The 25,857-nt window shown below is 37.6% G+C and overlaps 1 protein-coding gene across 2 annotated transcripts in view; it reads right to left on the bottom strand.

The window, feature by feature from the left end:
* Positions 1-25,857, bottom strand: part of ATF6 (activating transcription factor 6) — a 210,633-nt gene that overhangs the window by 111,604 nt on the left and 73,172 nt on the right. Inside the window, exons 12-15 of one of the 2 annotated variants that reach the window (XM_060090833.1) lie at positions 17,370-17,483; positions 16,190-16,289; positions 10,456-10,523; positions 2,758-2,869 (exon numbers count right to left, since the gene is read on the bottom strand). In XM_060090833.1, the coding sequence (XP_059946816.1) occupies positions 2,758-2,869; positions 10,456-10,523; positions 16,190-16,289; positions 17,370-17,483 (394 nt within the window). Of the gene's footprint in view, positions 1-2,757; positions 2,873-10,455; positions 10,524-16,189; positions 16,290-17,369; positions 17,484-25,857 lie in introns of both variants that reach the window. The other variant, XM_060090834.1, reaches the window with a different exon arrangement.

The raw sequence follows: 25,857 nt of genomic DNA, 5'->3' as shown, positions 1-25,857 counted from the left end.
CCTTTCAGAGGCTTATGATACAGATGAGAAGACAAGCCTTTTAGATCAAACAACTAGGGAACAATACAAGAAAGAACTTTTTTTTTTTTAAAGCAGGTGTTGTGTAGCATAATAAACAGTTTATGAAGCTCTAAGGGCCCACCACAATCATTTGCTCAGAAGAGTGGCCCAGGCTGTTCCTTCTGCATAGTTGCTGGCTTACAAAGCAAAAGAATACATTTAATGAAATCAACCATATTTCCCTGGTCACAAAAGAATGGACCACGGATCATGAGCCAAGGTTATCACAGCAATTCTACCCAACTATATATATAATCAGATCCTCTTTCTGCTTAGGGAGTCTGTATGAGCAATGTGTGAAAAAGACTAAAATGGAATTACTGGAGCTGCTGTTGAATCAGGAATGACAACAAGCCACTATTCCAATTTTCCATGAGGACAAGTGTACGTTCCAAGCTATGAAGCATAAGAGTTGGTTTATTAAATAATGGTATACTAAACAGTCAATAGCTACATCTACTTTTTTAGATATTAAAATATTTTGTTAAACACATGTCCAATTATACAATAAAACGACATGGTTTGCTTATTGGCTCTGTTAAGTCTGGTTTATACTAAGCAAAACCTTGAGGCATGAGAATCCCTATATTTCTTAATTTCTAATGTAATCGCACAGTATCAATTACAATAATTTCTGTCAGTGAAATTAAGCGCCTAAATGAAAGAAAAAGTCTACATCTTTCTACACAAGAAATGATGCCATTTGCCTTTTTGATGAAACTGTTAGAATATTTTATATGGAAAAATGAAAAAAAAACTAAGCATGAGATCATTATGTCTTTCATTTTCATTTTAGCAAGAACAAAAAGAACAATCCGGGATTTAAGAATCAAATTCCTGTCCAATGACACTATTTATAGTCATGATGATAAAATTAACTTCCTTATCTCAACTGTTAAAACAAAATAAAGCAAGAAAGAAAAAGTGAAAAAGGATGCTGTCTCTCTCTAACTACTGTTATCTAGTTAAGTTCATGCTTATCCTCACTTCACCTTGATATAAAACACTAAGATATGATAAATCAGTAATTAGGAAATGAAAAACTCAAACAGAATGTGAAAGAGAGTCCTAACAGTTTTCTTACACATGAGACTGTTTTTTCTACAACATCAAAGGATTGGAGGGAGAGTCATAAATAATTTTCTAGTAGTACTTTTCACAGCAAACTAATGAGAAGTAGCTTTTACAAATGCAAGAAATGCAATGCATTTATTTAAAAAAAGAACACCATTCATCTTCTTTTGTAAAAAATACAGTCCCTTTAAGGCTAGGATAATTTTCTTCATAACAAATACTTGTTCTCTTCCCTAGAAAAATGCTACTAGTCATGAGGTCAATCTGTGGCTTGACAATTGCTACTTTTAATATATACTGTACTGTTTTAATCAAATAATAGAGAAATTATCCCAAACCTAAGAAAATGTATTCAGCTATTTCAGTGTTAAAAATATTCTTCTGTGGTAACTTCCATAACATATACTTCAACACATTCATTTTAACATCTATCAAGTCTCTTCTTCGTAGTGTTGGATCCCATCTTAAAAAGTTTACTCCCACCCCCCAACCCCTGCCAACTTTAAACATGATTGTGTCAACCCAAAGCTAATACTAAGCTCTGGTCAGCCAATACAGTCGGAGCCTTGCTGAAACCCTGTTCTCAGCTGCCCCCTTGCTGCTGAAAATGAACTTGGAGGCTGGCACAGTATAGAAATATACCAGCTATGTCTGAGAGAATAGGCTGAACACAGGAAATTTTTGAGAAAAGGAAGAAATCATGAGATACTATCACTATAGTATTCCAAATCTCCTAACATATTTGATTAATAACTAAAAACACATGAAATGTTTGATTTCCCTAATCTTCAAGTGTCAAAGTTCTCTGGTCCAAAATTCTGAGCTGCTAGGTATTTATACCTTAGGAAGAGCATTGAGTTAACTGAGAATTTCAGTGACAGTGAGTGGTGACAATAATCAGAAAATGAATCGTTTATTGTTAGCATATGCTTATTTCTATCATACACTCTCTATGTTCTTTAAAAAAAAGACAAAGAAAAATAAAAACCTAGGATACAAACTACAAGGAATTCTAATTCATTCATATGTTACTGGTTTAACATACAGCACTGTAACCGAGATATTCATATGGCAACTCTATGCAGAATGTATTTTCATTTTAGAGGAAAAGCAGATGGAATGAAAGTAAGCTATGCATTTTTTCCCCATTTAGTCTCCCATTTGTAACATTCAAAAGTGCTCGTATAAACATTTACTTTTGTATAAGCTAACTGATTATCTTACACATTCTTCACTAACAAGAGTAAATGCTTGATGAAGGACAGAGAAAAGAGGGATAGAATGTCTCAGGAATATAGCCTAAAAAGACATTTTTATGTTTATACTTCTCCGTTGGTTATAAACAAACAAACAATATGTTGGTTATAAACAAAGAATAAAAATCAATAAGCAGCTTATATTTTCTAAATATTGCCTGGCATCAACTCCATGTTTCCTCTTCATAACGGTGAACAGCTCAAAATCAAGCTTGTATTATAGCACTTAGACTGTTCCACTCATACAATTTATTTTATATTGCTTCCTATCTCTCATATCTTTTTATCTTCCACAGCATTCAGCTCAGTGCCTCATATATAGCAGGTATTCAAAACTATTTCTTTTATTCTTTCAAAGTGAACTTACCCTTCGAAACGATACAACATAAAACGTGTCTCCCCTTCTGTGGATGGCTTCAAAAAAGTCTTGATAACTTCTGGGTGAAGCATAATACACCTGTAGCTCACTCCCTGAGTTCCTGCTGAAGTAAGAAAATGGCAAAGTGTTCTTTAACTAATAAATTTCTATCCTCTCAAACATGCTTCCCATTCTAAGGTAACATCAGAATTATAAGAATCTCTCTCAACCAAAATATTAGTAGTATTTTGGCAGCAATTTTTATAGTAACATTTTGAAAAGCTCAAGGTCAGGATATTTGTAAGATCCAACTCACTAAAGCCAAAACTCTCATTTCTGTATCAAGGCTCTAAAATGTACCAGTCAAGTGCATTGCAAAGCATGTAAAAAAAATTAGAAGTACCAGAAAATAGATTTCAGCACTGGTTTGCATGATTTTAAAATTTTGGTAACATAAATTAAGTCTGAGGAAAAGTTATCTTTCACCATTCTGTCAAATCTGTGAAGGCGCACTTGTCTATGAGGCTGTGTGAAAGGTGAAAAGCACTTAGGATTTGGAAACAAATACACCTGCCTCTGAATTCCTGCTCCACCTCTCAACTGGATATTCTTGGGGAAATCAATCTCTGAGGAACATCAGTTTCCTCATCAATAAAATTAGGGTAACCACATAAACCTTTCAGGACTGTTACTGGAGTCAGAGATGTCAGTACCAAGCATGGGTCTCTTCCATGGGAGTCACTCAACTGCTAGCCATATAGATATTAAAAGTACCAAGTCAGTGTCTTGGTAAAATTATAACTAAAACTATAATACCTCAAAGCACATCTTATCCCAAAAGATATACTCAAATGATATTAATATAGTTCTTAATAATATTTTCAGGGTCTTTTATTGTTTAGCAAATAAGCCAATACCCAAAAGTTAGAGTTAAAAAAAACACTTCATTTTTCTTCAAAAAGAAAAATCATATATATTTCTTTCTTATATGTTCTTTTATGTCTTCAGTCAAACTTATATTAACTTAAGAGGAGGGCAAGATTGACCTAAAAGGAAAATATAACTGAGACATAAGAACTTCCTTTGAAATAATTTCACGTGCTCAAGAGGACATCTCTGACTGTAATATTTTGAATATACAGTCAATTCTTATTATTTATGGTAGTTATAGTCCTATAAAGTCAGTACAAACACTGAATTAGCAAACACTGAACCATTCTCCTAAAGGAAATACAGGTTAGGTTCCTGTGAACGCTTAGTTATAGCATTTTTTTTCCCTGAATTTTTTTAATTTATTTTTTTATACAACAGGTGCTTATTACTCATCATTTTTATACACATCAGTGTATACATGTCAATCCCAATCGGCCAATTCATCCCACCACCACTGCCCTGCCGCTTTGCCCCCTTGGTATCCATATGTTTGTCCTCTACATCTGTGTCTCAATTTCTGCCCTGCAAACTGATCCATCTGTACCATTTTTCTGGCTCCACATATATGCGTTAATATACGATATTTGTTTTTCTCTTTCTGACTTACTTCACTCTGTATGACAGTCTCTAGAGCCATCCACGTCTCAACAAATGACCCAATTTGGTTCCTTTTTATGGCTGAGTAATATTCCATTGTATATATGTACCACAACTTCTTTATCCATTTGTCTGTCGATGGGCATTTAGGTTGCTTCCATGACCTGGCCATTGTAAATAGTGCTGCAATGAACATTGGGGTGCATATGTCTTTTTGAATTATAGTTTTCTCTGGGTATATGCCCAGTACTGGGACTGCTGGGTCATATGGTAACTCTTCTTAGTTTCTGAAGGAACCTCCATACTGTTCTCCATAGTGGCTGTACCAATTCACATTCCCACCAACAGTGCAAGAGGGCTCCCTTTTCTCCACACCCTCTCCAGCATTTGTTGTTTATAGATTTTCTGGTGATGACCATTCTAACTGGTGTGAGGTGATACCTCATTGTAGTTCTGATTTGCATTTCTCTAATAATTAGTGATGTTGAGCAGCTTTTCATGTGCTTCTTGGCCATCTGTATGTCTTCTTTGGAGAAATGCCTATTTAGGTCTTCTGCTCATTTTTGCATTCGGTTGTTTGTTTTTTTTAATATTGAGCTGCATGAGCTGTTTATATATTTTGGAGATTAATCCTGGGTCCGTTGATTCGTTTCAAAATATTTTCTCCCATTCTGAGGGTTGTCTTTTCGTCTTGTTTGTAGTTTCCTTTGCTAAGCAAAAGCTTTTAAGTTTCATTAGGTCCCATTTATTTTTGTTTTTATTTCCATTACTCTAGGAGGTGGATCAAAAAAGATCTTGCTGTGATTTATGTCAAAGAGTGTTCTTCCTATGTTTTCCTCTAAGAGCTGTATAGTGTCCAGTCTTACATTTAGGTCTCTAATCCATTTTGAGTTTATTTTTGTGTATGGTGTTAGGGAGTGTTCTAATTTCATTCTTTTACATGTAACTGTCCAGTTTTCCCAGCACCACTTACTGAAGAGACTGTATTTTCTCCACTGTATATCCTTGCCTCCTATGTCATAGATTAGTTGATCATAGGTGCATGGGTTTATCTCTGGGCTTTCCATCCTGTTCCATTGATCTATGTTTCTGTTTTTGTGCCAGTACCATATTGTGTTGATTACTGTAGCTTTGTAGTATAGTCTGAAGTCAGGGAGTCTAATTCCTCCAGCTCTGTATTTTTTCCCTCAAGACTGCTTTAGCTATTCGGGGACTTTCATGTCTCTGTACAAATTTTAAGACTTTTTGTTCTAGTTCTGTAAAAAATGCCATTGGTAATTTGATAGGGATTGCATTGAATCTGTAGCTTGCTTTGGGTAGTAGACTCATTTTCACAATGTTGATTCTTCCAATCCAAGAACATGGTATATCTCTCCATCTTTTTGTATCATCTTTAATTTCTTTTATCAGTGTCTTATAGTTTTCTGCATACAGGTCTTTTGTCTCCCTAGGTAGGTTTATTCCTAGGTATTTTATTCTTTTTGCTGCAGTGGTAAATGGGAGTGTTTCCTTAATTTCTCTTTCAGATTTTTCATCATTAGTGTATAGGAATGCAAGAGATTTCTGTGCATTAATTTTGTATCCTGCAACTTTACCAAATTCATTGATTAGCTCTAGTTGTTTTCTGGGGGCATCTTTAGGATTCTCTATGTATAGTATCATGTCATCTGCAAACAGTGACAGTTTTACTTCTTTTCCAATTTGTATTCCTTTTCTTTCTTTTTCTTCTCTGATTGCCATGACTACAACTTCCAAAACTATGTTGAATAATAGTGGTGAGAGTGGACATCCTTGTCTTGTTCCTGCTCTTAGAGGAAATGCTTTCAGTTTTTCACCATTGAGAATGATGTTTGCTGTGGGATTGTCGTATATGGCCTTTATTATGTTGAGGTAGGTTCCCTCTATGCCCACTTTCTGGAGAGTTTTTATCATAAATGGGTGTCGAATATTGTCAAAAGCTTTTTATGCATCTATTGAGATGATCATATGGTTTTTATTCTTCAATTTGTTAATATGGTGTATCACATTGATTGATTTGCATATATTGAAGAATCCTTGCATTCCTCAGATAAAGCCCACTTGATCATGGTATATGATCCTTTTAATGTGTTCTTGGGTTCTCTTTGCTACTATTTTGTTGAGGACTTTTGCATCTATATTCATCAGTGATATTGGTCTGTAATTTTCTTTTTTTTTTTGGAGTATCTTTGTCTGGTTTTGGTATCAGGGTGATAGTGGCCTCACAGAATGAGTTTGGGAGTGTTCCTTCCTCTGCAATTTTTTGGAAGAGTTTGAGAAGGATGGGTGTTAGCTCTTCTCTAAATGTTTGATAGAATTCTCCAGTGAAGCCATCTGGTCCTGGACTTTTGTTTGTTGGATGATTTTTATTTTTTTTTTATTTTTTATTTTTTTATTAATTAATTTATTTATTTTTGCTGTGTGGGGTCTTCATTTCTGTGCGAGGGCTTTCTCTAGTTGTGGCAAGGGTGGGGGCCACTCTTCATCGCGGTGCGCGGGCCTCTCACTATCGCGGCCTCTCGTTGCAGAGCACAGGCTCCAGACGCGCAGGCTCAGTAGTTGTGGCTCACGGGCCCAGTTGCTCCGCGGCATGTGGGATCTTCCCAGACCAGGGCTCGAACCCGTGTCCCCTGAATTGGCAGGCAGATTCTCAACCACTGCGCCACCAGGGAAGCCCTGGATGATTTTTAATCACAGTTTCAATTTCATTACTTGTGATTGGTCTGTTCATATTTTCTATTTCTTCCTGGTTCAGTCTTGGAAGGTTATACCTTTCGAAGAATTTGTCCATTTCTTCCAGGTTGTCCATTTTTTTTGGCATAGAGTTGCTTGTAGTAGTCTCTTAGGATGCTTTGTATTTCTGCGGTGTCTGTTGTAACCTCTCCTTTTTCATTTCTAATTATATTGATTTGAGTCCTCTCCCTCTTTTTCTTGATGAGTCTGGCTAATGGTTTATCAATTTTGTTTATCTTTTCAAAGAACCAGCTTTTAGTTTTATTGATCTTTGCTATTGTTTTCTTTGTTTCTATCTCATTTATTCCTGCTCTGATCTTTATGATGTCTTTCCTCTGGTAACTTTGGGTTTTGTTTGTTCTTCTTTCTCTGTTTTCTTTAGGTGTAAGCTTAGATCGTTTATTTGAGATTTTTCTTGTTTCTTGAGGTAGGCTTGTATATATGAACTTCCTTCTTAGAAGTGCTTTTGCTGCATCCCATCGGTTTTGGATCGTCATGTTTTCATTATCACTTGTGTCTAGGTATTTTTTGATTTCCTCTATGATTTCTTCAGTGATCTCTTGGTTATTTAGTAATGTATTGTTTAGTCTCCATGTGTTTGTGTTTTTTATGTTTTTTCCCCTTTAATTCATTTCTAATCTCATAGCGTTGTGGTCAGAAAAGATGCTTGATATGATTTCAGTTTTCTTAAATTTACTGAGGCTTGATTTGTGACCCAAGATGTGATCTGTCCTGGAGAATGTTCCATGTGCACTTGAGAAGAAAGTATAATCTGCTGTTTTTGGATGGAATGTCCTATAAATGCCAATTAAATCTATCTGGTCTATTGTGTCATTTAAAGCTTCTGTTTCCTTATTTATTTTCATTTTGGATGATCTCTCCATTGGTGTAAGTGAGGTGTTAAAGTCCCCCACTATTAGTGTGCTGCTGTCAACTTCCTCTTTTATAGCTGTTAGCAGTTGCCTTATGTATTGAGGTGCTCCTATGTTGGGTGCATATATATTTATAATTGTTGTATCTTCTTCTTGGATTGATCCCTTGATCCTTATGTAGTGTCGTTCCTTGTCTCTTGTAACATTCTTTAGTTAAAAGTCTATTTTATCTGATATGAGTATTGCTACTCCAGCTTTCTTTTGATTTCCATTTGCACAGAGTATCTTTTTCCATCCCCTCACTTTCAGTCTGAATGTGTCCCGAGGTCTGAATTGGGTCTCTTGTAGACAGCATATATATGGGTCTTGTTTTTGTATCCATTCAGCGAGCCTGTGTCTTTTGGTTGGAGCATTTAATCCGTTTACATTTAAGGTAATTATTGATATGTATGTTCTTATGACCAGTTTCTTAGTTGTTTTGGGTTTGCTTTTGTAGGTCCTTTTCTTCTCTTGTGTTTCCCACTTAGAGAAGTTCCTTCAGCATTTGCTGCAGAGCTGGTTTGGTGGTGCTGAATTCTCTTAGCTTTTGCTTGTCTGTAAAGCTTTTGATTTCTCCATTGAATCTGAATGAGATCCTTCCCGGGTAGAGTAATCTTGGTTGTAGGTTCTTCCCTTTCATCACTGTAAGTATATCATGACACTCCCTTCTCTCTTGTAGAGTTTCTGCTGAGAAATCAGCTGGTAACCTTATGGGAGTTCCCTTGTATGTTATTTGTCATTTTTCCCTTGCTGCTTTCAATAATTTTTCTTTGTCTTTAATTTTTGCCAATTTGATTACTATGTGTCTCGGCGTGTTTCTCCTTGGGTTTATCCTGTATGGGACTTGCTACGCTTCCTGGACTTGGATGGCTATTTCCTTTCCCATGTTAGGGAAGTTTTCGACTATAATCTCTTCAAATATTTTCTCGGGTCCTTTCTCTCTCTCTTCTCCTTCTGGGACCCCTATAATGCGAATGTTGGTCTCTTTAATATTGTACCAGAGGTCTCTTAGGCTGTCTTCATTCCTTTTCATCCTTTTTTCTTTATTCTGTTGCGCAGCAGTGAATTCCACCATTCTGTCTTCCAGGTCACTTTTCCGTTCTTCTGCCTCAGTTATTCTGCTATTGATTCCTTCTAGTATAGTTTTCATTTCAGTTATTGTATTGTTCACCTCTGTTTGTTTGTTCTTTAATTCTTCTAGATCTTTGTTAAACATTTCTTGCATCTTCTCGATTTTGCCTCCATTCTTTTTCCGAGGTCCTGGATCATCTTCACTATCATTATTCTGAATTCTTTTTCTGGAAGGTTGCTTATCTCCATTTCGTTTAGTTGTTTTTCTGGGCTTTTATCTTGTTCCTTCATCTGGTACATAGCCCTCTGCCTTTTCATCTTGTCTATCTTTCTATGAATATGGTTTTTGTTCCACAGGCTGCAGGATTGTAGTCTTCTTGCTTCTTCTGTCTGCCCTCTGGTGGATGAGGCTCTCTCAGTTATAGCATTTTCATCAACTGATCAATATATAATCCTGTTTTATGTGTTTCTATTTAAAGACACCTCTTTAACAAATGCTGTGTTCACTCATTACCACTGAACTCACAGTCAATAGCACTATATCTCATGCATGAATGAAGCTTATCTAACATGTGCATTTTCTCCACATGGCACAATACAGCTTTCTCAAGCTTATGAACACTAGGCAGCACTTCAGTACTATGCTTGGGGGCCATTTTAAAGGAAGAATTCACAAGCAAAAACCATAAAATGTGAAAAATATGGCACTAAATAGACCTCAAAAAGGACAACCGTTTACAGTATGAGAGCTGAAACAGGAAGGCAAAGTATTGCTTTGTTAAACTTTTGGGAATGCAAATGACCATGAAAGCACTTTCAGTACTGATTTTGGGGGTAGAAATAAATTTTTGCAAGTAAGCAGATTCATAAATACAGAATACATGAATCAGGAAGGTCAACTATAATTCACTTTAAAACATTTTTTAAAGATTATTTTTTAAATAGCAGTTTCAGGTTCACAGCAAACTTGAGAGGAAGGTACAGAGATTAAAAACATTTTTAACTAATGAAGAAATAATATGAGTATATTTTTAAATATACACATAGTAAATGAATGAAATATTCTGTTTACAGAGAACTGTTAGTTTCTACATATATCTGAATTATCTATTTCTACAAGATAATGATGAGAACACGTTTAAGATGGAAGAGAAGTGTGTATGTCAACCTTACTGAAATCCTAGGTATTTAAAATTCCTGGGACCTCCCTGGTGGTCCAGTGTTTAAGACTCCATGCTCCCAATGCAGGGGGCCCGGGTTCGATCCCTGGTCAGGGAACTACATCCCACATGCCACAATGAAGATTCCACATGCCACAACTAAGACCCGGAGCAGGTGAGTGAGTGAGTGAGTGAGTGGTGAGTGAGTAAGTGAGTGAGTGAATGAATAAATGAATGAATGAAATAATAAAATTCCTTAGCCAAGAGCTTCCACACTTTCTTACCTGATACTAGTGGTTTCTGTGTATTGGACAGCCATGAGCTGAGAATTTGAGCCCTGTTCCAGAGCACCCTGAAAGAAAAAAAATGGTTAGATGTCATATAATGTAATTATATGAAAAGCTTCCTATATTGACTCATTCTACATTTACTAAACTTCATTGAAGTATTCATAAAGTTTGTTTGGTTTTTTTTTTTTTTGGCTGCTTTGGGTCTTCGCTGCTGCACACAGGCTTTCTCTAGTTGCAGCAAGCGGGGGCTACTCTTTGTTGCGGTGCATGGGCTTCTCATTGTGGTGGCTTCTCTTGTTGCGGAGCACAGGCTCTAGGCACACGGGCTTCAGCAGTTGTGGTGCACAAGCTCACTAGTTGTGGCGCACGGGCTTAGTTTCTCCACGGCATGTGGGATCTTCCCAGACCAGGGATCGAACCCGTGTCCCCTGCACTGGCAGGCAGATTCTTAACCACTGTGCCACTAGGGAAGTCCCCATAAAGTTGTTTTCATGAATATACTGACATATTAAGTTCACATAACTAAACACCAATATAGAAATTAGAACTCTTTTTGTCACATTCTGGGCTGAGAGATGTGTCTTACAGACAGTAAGACATTTAAGGCACTTCCCACAAAGATTAAAGAAATAGCTCAGGACTTCCCTGGTGGTGCAGTGGTTGAGAGTCCACCTGCCGATGCAGGGGACACGGGTTTGTGCCCCGGTCCGGGAAGATCCCACATGCTGTGGAGCGGCTGGGCCCGTGAGCCATGGCCGCTGAGCCTGCGTGTCCAGAGCCTGTGCTCCGCAACGGGAGAGGCCACAACAGTGAGAGGCCTGCGTACCTCAAAAGAAAAAAAAAAAAAAGCTCAAAAACTTAGTCCAAGTATCACAAGGTTTATGACCAAGTCATACAAGTATTACTGAACATATAACAACTTACGTTTGTCTAAAATAATTATTTTCCCAATGAAAATTTCCTGAAGTATGAAAGGTCCATAATGAAACTAGATCCTATTGTTTACTGAGTTAAACACAAAGATCTTCATGCCTAAATACACCTGTGGACTAATCCATCATTAAAGAGATCTCATCAATGATTCTTGGCCAGAGAACAGTCCAATCTGGAACCATTAGTGGTCCATATAGAATACACTGGAAACCTGTCTTCCACATAGCACCTGCTTTGCACTATGCCTTCTTATATACCTCAGCAGCTTTGTAAGCTGATCTTCAAAAAAGTTTTATAAGAGTATCAGAGTTCAAGAGCACATTACCAATTATTATGTTAGGAAGTGACCTTATTATTACCCTGTCAAACAGTGACTTGAATAACTGTTTAATCTTAAGATTACTAGCATTTGTTCATTACTATATCCATCCATCCTTCCTTCAGCAATCAAACTTTCATAGAGTGCCTGCTACATGTACTGGTGCTACAAAATTTAACATTTGACTTTTGCCCTCTAGAAGCTTGCAGTTTAACTGGGAAGACAGATATGTAGAAATGATATAATGTGATGCTAAAATAGAAGAATATACAAAGGATTAAGGGAAGAGAAGAGGGAACAATTTTGTTTGGTGGTAGATGGAACCAATATGCAGGGATGAATAGAGGGCTTCCAATTTCTGGCTCTGTAACAAGTCAAGGGCCTAATTTTATGAAAATCTAATGTCAGTCTTACATATAGTAAGTTTAAAAATGTGTTAAACAAAAATAAAAAGAGCACAGATAAAATGAAAAGAAAAACAAATATATTTAAATAATAAAATACTGTATTTATTGATATGCTTATCAAGTAAGTAGTAAATCAAGCCAAAATTAAACTACAGCTAGTGGATAAATATAAAATTTAAAATAAACAGATTAAATAGCTGGTGAATCTTAAATAGCTGGTGATTTTGCTACTTTGGCACACATGAAATTAGCAGAGAAGTCTGAAAGAAGCCAGACTTCTTTCTCTAGGCTCAGAAATGAGTGGGTAGGCTTTAAGGAAAGCTGAGTTACAGAGACATCAGGCAAACAGCAACTGAATATGCCATTTACCTATGCAAGATTTACACCAATAAACAAAGGGACTTCTGAAAACTTGACCATGAACTTCAGCATTTTTAGCTATGTGGATTTAGCAAAAGGTCACAATCAGCAAAAAAAGGTGAGACAGACATTTACATAGAAATTAGAAAGATATTAAAATCTCCAATTATGTTGCAGATTTATCTGTTTTTCCCTTTAGTTCTGTCACTTTTTTGCATTATGTTTTTGAAACTTTGTTACTTGGAGCCTATACATTTAGAATTGTTATGACTTCTTAATTTAATATGTCAAAAGATAAGGCAAAAAACTCATTTAGGCCAATAATTTAAATCTAATTTTTCATAAAGCCCATTTTACCAGCTGTGTGGAATTCTCTACTGGCAATTATCTCTTCCTGCTCCCTTTTTGCTCTTCCCCTGCATAACAAGGGATGAAAGCCTGAAAACTATATTACCCAAACTTTTTTGTGACCAGGGTCTAGGCATAATTTAGGTTCTACGAATAATATATACTTGTGCCAGATTTGGAAAGCAGAAGGGAAACAGAGTCCATTTTTCCTCCAGCCATGGAGGCAGCTAACGTGTAGGCTTTGGCAGACTGGACACTGCAATCCAACATCAGTAAACAGCTCTGGAACTCTGAGGTAACTGTGACATTAGTAATGAAGTACTAACAACCAATAAAGATGCCATAATAGGTGAACAAAAAGTGCTGGAGAGGCCCAGAGAAACACATACTGGATAATCATGGAATCTCAAATGTCAGAGCTTAAGCTCATTTAGACTAACCCTCATTATTTTATAGTTGAAAACAGTCCCTTAATGGTTAAAAGTCCATGTTTCTCAATATACTTTTAATGTACTTAGGAACCTATCATGTGCTGCTTCCAATTAGTCTCCAAATAATCAAATAGCTAAGGAGTTTCCATTAGTAGATAAACAGGTAAACCTGGTGAAACATATCCCATCCCAAAATAAAACCTCTTCCTTGATTCTTACAGCTACTCCATTTCTCTGTTTCCATTAATGGGGATCATCCTGAAATAATTTTCTCTATTTCCTCATTTTATTTTTACTTCCTGAACCCACATCACTCAGACTTTTGTCATCACCACTCCAATGAGACAACCTTCATCAAAGTCACTAACAAGTTCTAATAATCAAATCCAATGGTAATTTCCCAGTCCTCATCTTAACATCTCTTAACCTTTGTAACAGTAAATCACATCCTCTTCCTTAAAAACTTACTTTGCTGGGGTTTTTGGATACAACTATCCTACATTGTTTCCTATTCTACTGGCCAGCCACTCCTCTTCCTTCTCAAGTGCTGATTTTTCCTTGTCTTTCAGCCTCTAATGTTGAAGTTGTTCCAGGGTTCAGTTCCTTACCTCTTTTCTCTTCTTTTTACCTTCTCTCTAGGTGATATCATCCCAAATTAAACTTCCAGTCTCAACCTCTCCCCTATACTCCAGACCTGGATATCTGAATGCCCACCTGACTTCTCCACTTGAATGTCTAATAGCCATCTCAAACGTAATATATCTAAAACTCTTTTTTCTTGCCTCCAACTCCTCCTTCCCTACTCTCAGTCTCAGTAAATGGCATCATCATTCATCCAGTAGCTATAGCATAGGAATTATCACTGTTTCCTTTTTATTTTACAATAGCAATTTCTATCATCTATACTTTCAAAATATATTTGGCATTCAAGTACTTTCCTCCACCTTCAAACCTACCACTCTAGTATGGGCTGCAATGATCTCCCACCTAGACTACTGAAATGGCTTAACTGGTCTCCCTACATCCACTCATGTTCCCTGCTGTGGTCTACTCAGGGTAGCAGTTAGAGCAATCTTTTAAAAATATAAATCAGATAAAGTCACAGCCTTGCTCAAACCTCTCAATGCTGTCCTCTCGCACCTAGGATGAAAACTAAAGTTCTCACCATTGCATATGAGATTTGATATGATTTAGCCTCCTCTGTCTTTCTGACATCATCTTTGGCTACTCTCCCCTTAGTCATTGTAATCCAGCCTTACTCAACTTCTTGATGTTCCTCAAATATGCAAACTGTTTCCTCCTGAGGGTCTCTATACTTTCTATTCCCTTGGTCTAAAAGCTGTTCCTCCAGATTTTCTCCTAGACCTTTACATTTTGTCCTTCATTTTCTGCCTATGGCAAAAGCTATGTTCTCACCAAACCCCTTCTTCATCCCAAGCACATAGGAAGACTACATTTGCCTAACCTTCTGAAAGGGAGGCTGGGAAAAGTGACAGAGTTTTAGTCAACTGAACATTGACTAAAGTCCAGGCCTGATCCCTAAAACATGCTGCATAATCTTCCAAACTTTCTTCCCCAACACCCAAAGCTAAAAGCAAAGGATTTCAAGTTGCTGGGCTACAATGTGGAAGAACCTGGATTCCTTAGTCACTGCTTGGAGGAAAGCCACTCTAGAGAGCTACCTCAAACTCTGGGTGAGAAACAAATTTTTATCCCATTAAACTACTGAGATTTTGAGGCTAAATGTTATAACAGCTGGTAATAACTACCTTGACAATACCTCACTCAAGTGGCATCTCTTTAGAGAAGGATTCTCTAACCACCCAATCTAAAATAGCCACTCACCTCTCAATTTGAACTCTAACTTCCAACCCTGCTTTTTCTTTAGAGAACGTCTAATTTTTAGTATATTTATTTATTTACTTGTTTATTTATTTTTTAATTTAATTTTTTCCCTCATGATGAGAACTTTAAAGATCTACTCTCTTAGCAACTTTCAAATATACACTACAGTATTATTAACTATGGTTATCATGCAGTAAACTACATCCTCATGACTTCTTTATTTCATAACTGGAAGTCTGTACCCTCCACCCACCACCTCTGGCAACCACAATCTGTTCTCTGTATCCATGAGTTTTGTTTTTTTTTTTTAAGATTCCACATGTAAATGAGATCATATGGTATTTGTCTTTTTTTGTATGACTTATTTCACTTTACGTGTTTATTGTTTATCTTTCCCATTAGAATGTAAGTTCCATGAAGGCAGAGATTTTATCATACCCTCTACTCTATTCCCAGGGTCTAGAACGGTACCTGGCTCATTATGACTACCACAGGTAACATTTGCTGGGAGCTTGCAATGTGTCAGTCTAAGTGCTTGAGAAGTAGTAATAAATAGTTGAAGGACAGAAAGACTATAAATGATGCTCTGTGGTAAACAATATTAAGATAGAAGCCCAATTTAATAGGTTCTAAATAAGAGCTGTCATTAACCTGTAGTGCTACAAGTCTAAGTACAAAAATGCCCTCCATGGAGATGTGCCTTCACTTCCAAGCTGTCCTACATTTGAAAAGCTCTAAGAACAGAGGAGATAAACAGTATCATTTATTATATTATTTGTGCCAAAAACATGTCATACAGATGTCCATGCACAGAACCCCTGGCTTGAAAGCAAATTTGAGGGAGAGAGCAGGAAACAGCACTATGCCTGAGCAGGAAATACTAGTGTTATAAAACCTAAATGAGTGCTGTGAAACCTGGGAGGAGGGCTTCAATGGCAGTGACACCTGCTTCAATAGCAGCAGGAGGTAGTGGGAAGTGGCTAAAGTTCAAGCTTCCCAAATGTTCCAAAGAAGAGAGCAACACATCTGCAGGAAGCCTTCTAACAAGTATGCCAACTATTGTTCAAAGACAAGCAGAAACAAACCTGAAGAATACGGGTTTTCTGTTGATTATTTGTCGTTCTTCTCGACTTGGTCCTTTCCACTTCGTGTCTATGAACCCACCCTCGAAGTTCATGATTTAACCTATAAAATAGCTTAATTAGTTAAACATATTTCATAGAAACAGATGTCTCACCTTTGGTTGGAAATGAATTTAATCATATTCTGAGGCTCTAAAGAGCATTCCAAGTGCCTAATGGTTCAATATTCTTTTTTGATTTGAGAAAGCTAAGACACTTAATGTTAAGTTCTTTTTAATGACATGCATTTTTATATGGTAGCCTCCTCAATCATGAGTTCAAAATTCAAAAAAAATTAGAGCTAAATACCTGGCAAACATCAATATTGGGTGCTAAGGTTTTTCCACAAAAAAGTATTTCCTGTTTCTGCTCTTGGACTATGTACACACGAATACTGGAGACACTGGAGAGCACAAAACAAATCATAGGACTCCTAACAACAAATGGATTCATTAAAGCCTTTGAATATCATGCTTTTCTGGGAAGTAGAAAAAGAATGAATCAACTGCTCAGGAGGAGAAATTTCAAGGTACTATAATCCAAATTTTCCAACACTGGAAATTAAAAAAAAAAAAAGGCCAGTTCAAATATAACTTCCCTTTATTTTGCTTACTCTTTAGAGTAGTTGTGAAGATGTCAGACTATACTTACTTAACTATAGTGATTACTACGTATCACAAAAAAACTGAAGCCGTTTTTGAGGTTCAAAGATAGGATCCAAAATCACAGGAAAAAATTCAAGGGAAATGTAGATAAAGAAAAGTACACTAATGTGAAAGTGACTCCAGAATCACATATCTTCAAATTATTATCTTCCTAATTTGAAGAAAAAGGTGTTTTCCACTATGAATGTTACCACTACAAGTCTAACACTTATCCTGAATTTTTATATTAATATCATTCTTCAGTTTTCAAATAAGACATTTAAGTATACAACCCCAATACCATCACATGAAATAGACCCATCACCATCTCTATCAGGTTGGTGGGGAAACCGGACAACAACTGATATGCTTATGGTTATTCAATAAATAATTCAGAGTTTTCTCAACCACTTGGTTAATCCGAACAAATACTTTTCTAGGTTCCAAAGCTAAACACAGGAACCCACTCAGATATATCTGCAACAACTGACAACACTCACCTGAGAGATTCTGTTGTGTTAATCAGGGGCTGACAGGGAGGTGGAGGAATATAGAGTAGTGGTTTTTCAGTTAGCACCATCAGGGCTTTGTCATTTGAAACAGAATGATCATATCTGAAACACAGATTTACAAAATGTGTTGGCTTCTGTCTTAAATTCCTAAGAAGATTGCTATAAGGAAGTCATTGCTAGTATTAAGTTTTCATGGAAATAAAAATATTGTATAAACAACAAAGTCTTACTGTATAGCACGGAGAACTATAGTCAATATCCTATGATAAACCATAATGGAAAAGAATATGAAGAAGAATGTGTGTGTGTGTGTGTGTGTATACATATAAAATGGAATCACTCTGCTGTACGGCAGAAATTAACACAACATTGTAAATCAACTATACTTCAACAAAAAAAGTTTTTAATATTGTAAATAGAACATACTGTAAGAAAGAAGTGAATGTAATTTAAAAAGGAGGGAAGTATAGACCATACAGCACCAATTTCATTTTCCAATTTTCTTTTTTTTGTGTGTGGTACGCGGGCCTCTCACTGTTGTGGCCTCTCCCGCTGCTGAGCACAGGCTCCAAACACGCAGGCTCAGTGGCCATGGCTCACGAGCCTAGCCGCTCCGCGGCATGTGGGATCTTCCCGGACCGGGGCACGAACCCGTGTCCCCTGCATCGGCAGGCGGACTCTCAACCACTGCGCCACCAGGGAAGCCCTCCAGTTTTCTACAGAGATTATCATGATAGTTCACATTTATTGCTCAATTATTATTATTTATTGCTCAATTATAGGGATACAATGACAACACGTGGCTCACGTCTTCAATGAGCTCAAGGCATACACAGTGTTGCTGGAACAGAGGTGGTGACAAAGTAAGAGGGGAAATTGGGGGAAAGACCCACTGATTGATAGGAAAGACTTACGATTGATAGGAAAGTATTATGTAACCAGGACTGAAGTTTTGTGGTCATTCTCAACTCTGTGATAACAGAACTGAATAGTCTCCTTAAAACAGTGTGTGTGGTAGGGGAAAGGGAAAGCATAAAATACTTGGTAGGAGAAAAGTAAAAGCCTTGAAAAGCTAAATATAAATTTTATAATCCCTAATAAAACAACAGAGTGCCATTAATCAGTTATTATATTAGCTTCAAAAAATATACTTTCCTAATCATCACAGTGATCTATATCATGCAAATTCATATCCAGGGTGTGATGTAGGGAGCAAAATCTGAGTTGAAAATTAGAATCTGAGCTGAGGGCATTATTGTTATTTATTCCTTTCAGTTGCCTATTGTAACCTTTCTCACTAAGAAATCTTAGCTCTATCTTGAATTTCTTTATATACAATACTCTGGATTTAGAAAACTGGATATATTAAAATCCAAAAAGAAAAACTATAAACACAAAATTGGACATAGCTAGATTTGTACTTTTCATTAATTCAATCAACAAATATTTACTGAACACCAACTGTGTGCCAGGTACTGTGTTAGGTGCTGGAATTCCAATAGGGAACAAGGGAAATGAAGTCTCCATCCTCGAAGACCTTAATGGAGAAGATGGACCAAATACAAGAAAACAAACACATAAAATAAATCCAAACTGTGGTAAGAGCTATGAAAGACATAAACATATGGTTGAAATAGAAAACCAACAACAATGCCTACTTTAGATAAAATGGTCTGAAAAGGAGATGGTATTTAAGACAAGGCATAAAGGATGAGAGGAAGCCAGCCCTATAGAAACTGGGATAAGAGCATTCTAGACAGAGGCAGTTGGGACAAGGGAGGGTTTAAGGAACTTAAGGAAAACTACTCACCAGCTGAAGAGTTGTAAGCAAGTGAGGGAGGCACAAGATGAGATTGGAAAGACAGAGACCAGATTATGATAAGGAATTACTAAATGTAATAAGAAGCCACAAAAGGGTGTTAAGTAGAGAAGTGATATATTTTAATTTACGTTTATGCCTTGCCATTGTTACCAAAAACAGTTTTGATAGAGGCAAAAGGGGAAGCTGGGAGACCAGTTATGAGAGATCTATCGCAATCTGGGCAAGAGATGAAGATACTATGGACTAAGGTGGTGGCAAGGAAGATGAAGAAGAATGAACCAATTCAAGATAATATTTGGAAAGAACATCAACAGCACTTGTTGAAAGGGAGGAACCAGGGTTTCTGGCTTGAGAAACAGAAATGAAGAAGCCTCTTGTAACCATTTTATCCTGGGTTGTCTGGTGGGCGAGTGGTGAAGCAGTCCTCTCAGAGATGAAGGAACATGGCACTGCCCCCACGTGCACTGTAGTCTCTGTCAGTACAGTGTCCAAACCGCAAGGCTTGACTGACCCAGTTTCAGTTTCCACCTGAGCTGATAAGAGCCTGCCTCCCTCAGGATCCCTGTGGAGCCATGTGGATGACAGGGTCTTGGTGATCAGGCCAGGTGTCAGGCCTGTGCCTCTGAGGTGGGAGAGCCGAGTTCAGGACATTGGTCCACAAGAGAACTCCCAGCTCCAAGTAATTTCAAATGGCGAAAGCTTTCCCAGAGATCTCCATCTCAATGCTAAGACCCAGCTCCACTCAACAACCAGCAAGCTAGAGTGCTGGACACCCTATGCCAAACAACTAGCAAGACAGGAACACAACCCCACCCATTAGCAGAGAGGCTGCCTAAAATCATAATAAGGTCACAGACACCCCAAAACACACCACCAGACACGGCCTTGCCCACCAGAAAGACAAGATCCAGCCTCATCCACCAGAACACAGGCACTAGTCCCCTCCACCAGGAAGGCTACACAAACCACTGAACGAACCTTAGCCCTGGGGGCAGACACCGAAAACAATGGGAACTACGAACCTGCAGGCTGCGAAAAGGAGACCCCAAACACAGTAAATTAAGCAAAATGAGAAGACAGAGAAACACACAGCAGATGAAGGAGCAAGGTAAAAACCCACCAGACCAAACAAATTAAGAGGAAATAGGCAGTCTACCTGAAAAAGAATTCAGAATAATGATAGTAAAGATGAAACAAAATCTCGGAAACAGAATGGAGAAAATACAAGAAACGTTTAACAAGGACCTAGAAGAACTAAAGAGCAAACAAACAATGACGAACAACACAATAAATGAAATTTAAAATTCTCTAGAAGGAATTGATAGCAGAATAACTGAGGCAGAAGAACGGATAAGTGACCTGGAAGATAAACTAGTAGAAATAACTACTGCAGAGCAGAATAAAGAAAAAAGAATGAAAAGAATTGAGTACACTCTCAGAGATCTCTGGGACAATATTAAACTCACCAACATTCGAATTATAGGGGTCCCAGAAAAAGAACAGAAAAAGAAAGGGATTGAGAAAATATTTGAAGAGATTATAGTTGAAAACTTCCCTAATATGGGAAAGGAAATAGTTAATCAAGTCCAGGAAGCGCACAGAGTCCCATACAGGATAAATCCAAGGAGAAACACGCTAAGACACATATTAACCAAACTATCAAAAATTAAATACAAAGAAAACATATTAAAAGCAGCAGGGAAAAAGAACAAATAACATACAAGGGAATCCCCATAAGGTTAACAGCTGATCTTTCAGCAGAAACTCTGCAAGCCAGAAGGGAGTGGCAAGACATACTGAAAGTGATGAAAGGGAAAAACCTACAACAAAGACTACTCTACCCAGCAAGGATCTCATTCAGATCTGACGGAGAAATTAAAACATTTACAGACAAGCAAAAGCTAAGAGAATTCAGTACCACCAAACCAGCTTTACAACAAATGTTAAAGGACCTTCTCTAGGCAGGAAACACAAGAGAAGGAAAAGACCTATAATAACAAACCCAAAACAATTAAGAAAATGGTAATAGGAACATACATATCGATGACTACCTTAAATGTAAATGGATTAAGGGCTCCCACCAAAAGACACAGACTGGCTGAAGGGATGCAAAAACAAGACCCGTATATCAAGTGTCTACAAAACACCCACTTCAGACCTAGGGACACATACAGACTGAAAGTGAGGGGATGGAAAAAGATATTCCAGGCAAATGGAAATCAAAAGAAAGCTGGAGTAGCAATTCTCATATCAGACAAAATCGACTTTAAAATAAAGACTATTACAAGAGACAAGGAAGGACACTACATAATGATCAAGGGATCAATCCAAGAAGATATAACAATTGTAAATATTTATGCACCCAACAAAGGAGCAACTCAATATGTAAGGCAATGAGAAAACCATAATTCAAAAAGAGTCATGTACCACAATGTTCACTGAAGCTCTATTTACAATAGCCAGGACATGGAAGCAACCTAAGTGTCCATCGACAGATGAATGGATAAAGAAGATGTGGCACATATATACAATGGAATATTACTCAGCCATAAAAAGAAACAAAATTGAGTTATCTGTAGTGAGGTGGATGGACCTAGAGTCTGTCATACAAAGTGAAGTAAGTCAGAAAGATAAAAACAAATACCGTATGATAACACAATATATGGAATCTAAAATTTTAAAAAATGGTCATGAAGAACCTAGGGGCAGGATGGGAATAAAGACGCAGACCTACTAGAGAATGGACGTGTGGACACGGGGAGTGGGAAGGGTAAGCTGGGACAAAGTGAGAGAGTGGCATGGACATATATGCACTACCAAATGTAAAACAGATATCTAGTGGGAAGCAGCCACATAGCACAGGGAGATCAGCTCAGTGCTTTGTTACCACCTAGAGGGGTGGGATAGGGAGGGTGGGAGGGAGAGAGATGCAAGAGGGAATAGATATGGGGATAAATGTACATGTATAGCTGATTCACTTGGTTATAAAGCAGAAACTAACACACCATTGTAAAGAAATTATACTCCAATAAAGGTGTTAAAAGAAATTAAGAAATAAAATAAAAGGATCATACACCACGATCAAGTGGGTTTATCCCAGGAATGCAAGGATTCTTTAATATACGCAAATCAATCAATGTGATAAACCATATTAACAAACTGAAGGAGAAAAACCATATGATCATCTCAATAGATGCAGAAAAAGATTTCAACACCCATTTATGATAAAAACCCTCCAGAAAGTAGGCACAGAGGGAACTTTCCTCAATATAATAAAGGCCATATATGACAAACCCACAGCCAACATCGTTCTCAATGGTGAAAAACTGAAACCATTTCCTCTAAGATCAGGAACAAGACAAGGGTATCCACTATCACCACTATTATTCAACATAGTTTTGGAAGTTTTAGCCACAGCAATCAGAGAAGAAAAAGAAATAAAAGGAATCCAAATCAGAAAAAAGGAAGTAAAGCTGTAACTCTTTGCAGATGACATGATACTATACATAGAAAATCCTAAAGATGCTACCAGAAAACTACTAGAGCTAATCAATGAACTTGGTAAAGTAGCAGGATTAATTACAAAATTAATGCACAGAAATCTCTTGCATTCCTATACACTAATGATGAAAAATCTGAAAGAGAAATTAAGGAAACACTCCCATTTACCACTGCAACAAAAAGAATAAAATACCTAGGAATAAACCTACCTAAGGAGACAAAACACGTGTATGCAGAAAACTATAAGACACTGATGAAAGAAATTAAAGATGATACAAACAGATGGAGAGATATACCAAGTTCTTGGATTGGAAGAATCAACATTGTGAAAATGACTATACTACCCAAAGCAATCTATAGATTCAATGCAATCCCTATCAAACTACCACTGGCATTTTTCACAGAACTAGAACAAAAAATTTCACAATTTGTATGGAAACACAAAAGACCCCGAATCGCCAAAGCAATCTTGAGAAAGAAAAATGGATCTGGAGGAATCAGGCTCCCAGACTTCAGACTATACTACAAAGCTACAGTAATCAAGACAGTATGGTTCCGGCACAAAAACAGAAATATAGATCAATGGAACAGGATAGAAAGCCCCGAGATAAACCCACGCACATATGGTCACCTTATTTTTTATAAAGGAGGCAAGAATATACAATGGAGAAAAGACAGTGTCTTCAATAAGTGGTGCTGGGATAACAGGACACCTACATGTAAAAGAATGAAATTAGAACAGTCCCTAACACCACACACAAAAATAAACTCAAAATGGATTAAAGACCTAAATGTAAGGCCAGACACTATCAAACTCTTAGAGGAAAACACTGGCAGAACACTCTATGACATAAATCACAGATCCTTTCTCACCCACCTCCTAGAGAAATGGAAATAAAAACAAAAATAAACAAATGGGACCTAATGAAACTTCAAAGCTGTTGCACAGCAAAAGAAACCATAATCAAGGCAGAAAGCCAACCCTCAGAATGGGAGAAAATATTTTCAAATGAAGCAAGTGATAAAGGATTAATCTCCACAATTTACAAGCAGCTCATGCAGGTCAATATAAAAGAAAAAAAAACTCAATCCAAAAATGGGCAGAAGACCTAAATAGACATTTCTCCAAAGAAGATATACAGACTGCCAACAAACACATGAAAGGATGCTCAACATCACTAATCATTAAAGAAATTCAAATCAAAACTACAGTGAGGTATCACGTCACACCAGTCAGAATGGCCATCATCAAAAAATCTACAAACAAGAAATGCTGGACAGGGTGTGGAAAAAAGGGAACCCTCTTGCACTGCTGGTGGGAATGTGAATTGGTACAGCCACTATGGAGAACAGTATGGAGGTTCCTTAAAAAACTAAAAATAGAACTACCATATGACCCAGCAATCCCACTACTGGGCACATACCCTGAGAAAACCATAATTCAAAAAGAGTCATGTACCACAATGTTCACTGAAGCTCTATTTACAACAGTCAGGACATGGAAGCAACCTAAGTGTCCGTCGACAGATGAATGGGTAAAGAAGATGTGGCATATATAGACAGTGGAATATTACTCAGCCATAAAAAGAAATGAAATTGAGTTATTTGTAGTGAGGTGGATGGACCTAGAGACTGTCATACAGAGTGAAGTAAGTCAGAAAGAGAAAAATAAATACCGTATGCTAACACATATATATGAAATCTAAAAAAAAAAAAAGGTCATGAAGAACCTAGGGGCAGGACAGGAATAAAGACGCAGATGTAGAGAACAGACTTGAGGACACGGGGAGGGGGAAGGGTAAGCTGGGATGAAGTGAGAGAGTGGCATGGACACACGTACACTACCAAGTGTAAAACAGATAGCTAGAGGGAAGCAGGCACACAGCGCAAGGAGATCAGCTTGGTGCTTTGTGACCACCTAGAGTGGTGGGATAGGGAGGTGGGAGGGAGGGAGATGCAAGAGGGAAGAGATTGGGGATATATGTATATGTATAGCTGATTCACTTTGTTATAAAGCAGAAACTAACACACCATTGTAAAGCAATTATACTCCAATAAAGACGTTAAAAAAATAGAAACAAAAAAGCCTATTGTAGAGAAGTGGGTGGAAACAGAATATGGAGAAGGACCTCGAGTTTCACTGTGTAGGTGTTAAGTTTGAAATGTTAAAAGAGAATTCAAGGAAACTACTAGATATATGACTCTGGAGACTCAGAAGTCTGGACGGGAAACATAAATTCAAGCGGATATATAGAAATGGATTGTGGGCTAAATTATGGCAGAAAGAAAACAAAAAAGTTCACAGTTCCAAGCCTTAAGATTTGGATAGCGGAGGAGCCTACAAACATGAAACAGAACCCATGAAAAAAGAGGAAACTAAAAATGTAGCAATACAAAAGGAGAATGCTTCAAGGAGGAGTGATCTACACAGCCAAGTGCTGAGGAAGGATCAACTAAGATGAAAACAAGTTTTCACTGAATTTGACAGTGCTGAATTCACTGGCCCCCTTGACAAAAATAATTTTGGCAGAGTGGAAAACTAACTTCAAGATAAAAGTCAGAGACTTCTATGTATGCCACATACAAGGGGAAAAAAGCAACAGCTGAGGGTATATAGATGATTCTTCCCTGCAGGTTGCACCAGAAACATTCTTGATGTCCTTTCTTCTGCCTGTTAGGGTTAAGTTATTTGAAATAAAACAGAGATGGTGGTACACAAGTAATGACTGCACACAGAAAAGGAAATCAGCCTAAACTAGCTGCTGAGAGAGAAGAAAAAAAAAACTCTGCCTTGCACTTGGTAAATTCTGAATGCTTATAAGAAAAGGCTGTTTGCCACACTAAAAAAAAAAAAAAAAAAAAAAAACCCGCCAAGAAAAAAGATCTGTCACATACTTGTTATTTTAAAAATCAGGCCTGGGCTTCCCTGGTGGCGCAGTGGTTGAGATTCCGCCTGCAGATGCAGGGGACACGGGTTCGTGCCCCGGTCCGGGAGGATCCCACATGCCGCTGAGCGGCTGGGCCCGTGAGCCATGGCCGCTGAGCCTGCGCGTCTGGAGCCTGTGCTCCGCAACGGGAGAGGGCACAGCAGTGACAGGCCCGCGTACTGCAAAAAAAAAAAATCAGGCCTAAAATACAAATGCTTAAGTCCAT

Source organism: Mesoplodon densirostris, chromosome 2, assembly GCF_025265405.1.
Source record: "Mesoplodon densirostris isolate mMesDen1 chromosome 2, mMesDen1 primary haplotype, whole genome shotgun sequence".
Taxonomy (NCBI): Eukaryota; Metazoa; Chordata; class Mammalia; order Artiodactyla; family Ziphiidae; genus Mesoplodon; species Mesoplodon densirostris.
Note: the sequence above shows the minus strand (reverse complement) of the source record. Positions and strands in the feature narration are given on the sequence as shown.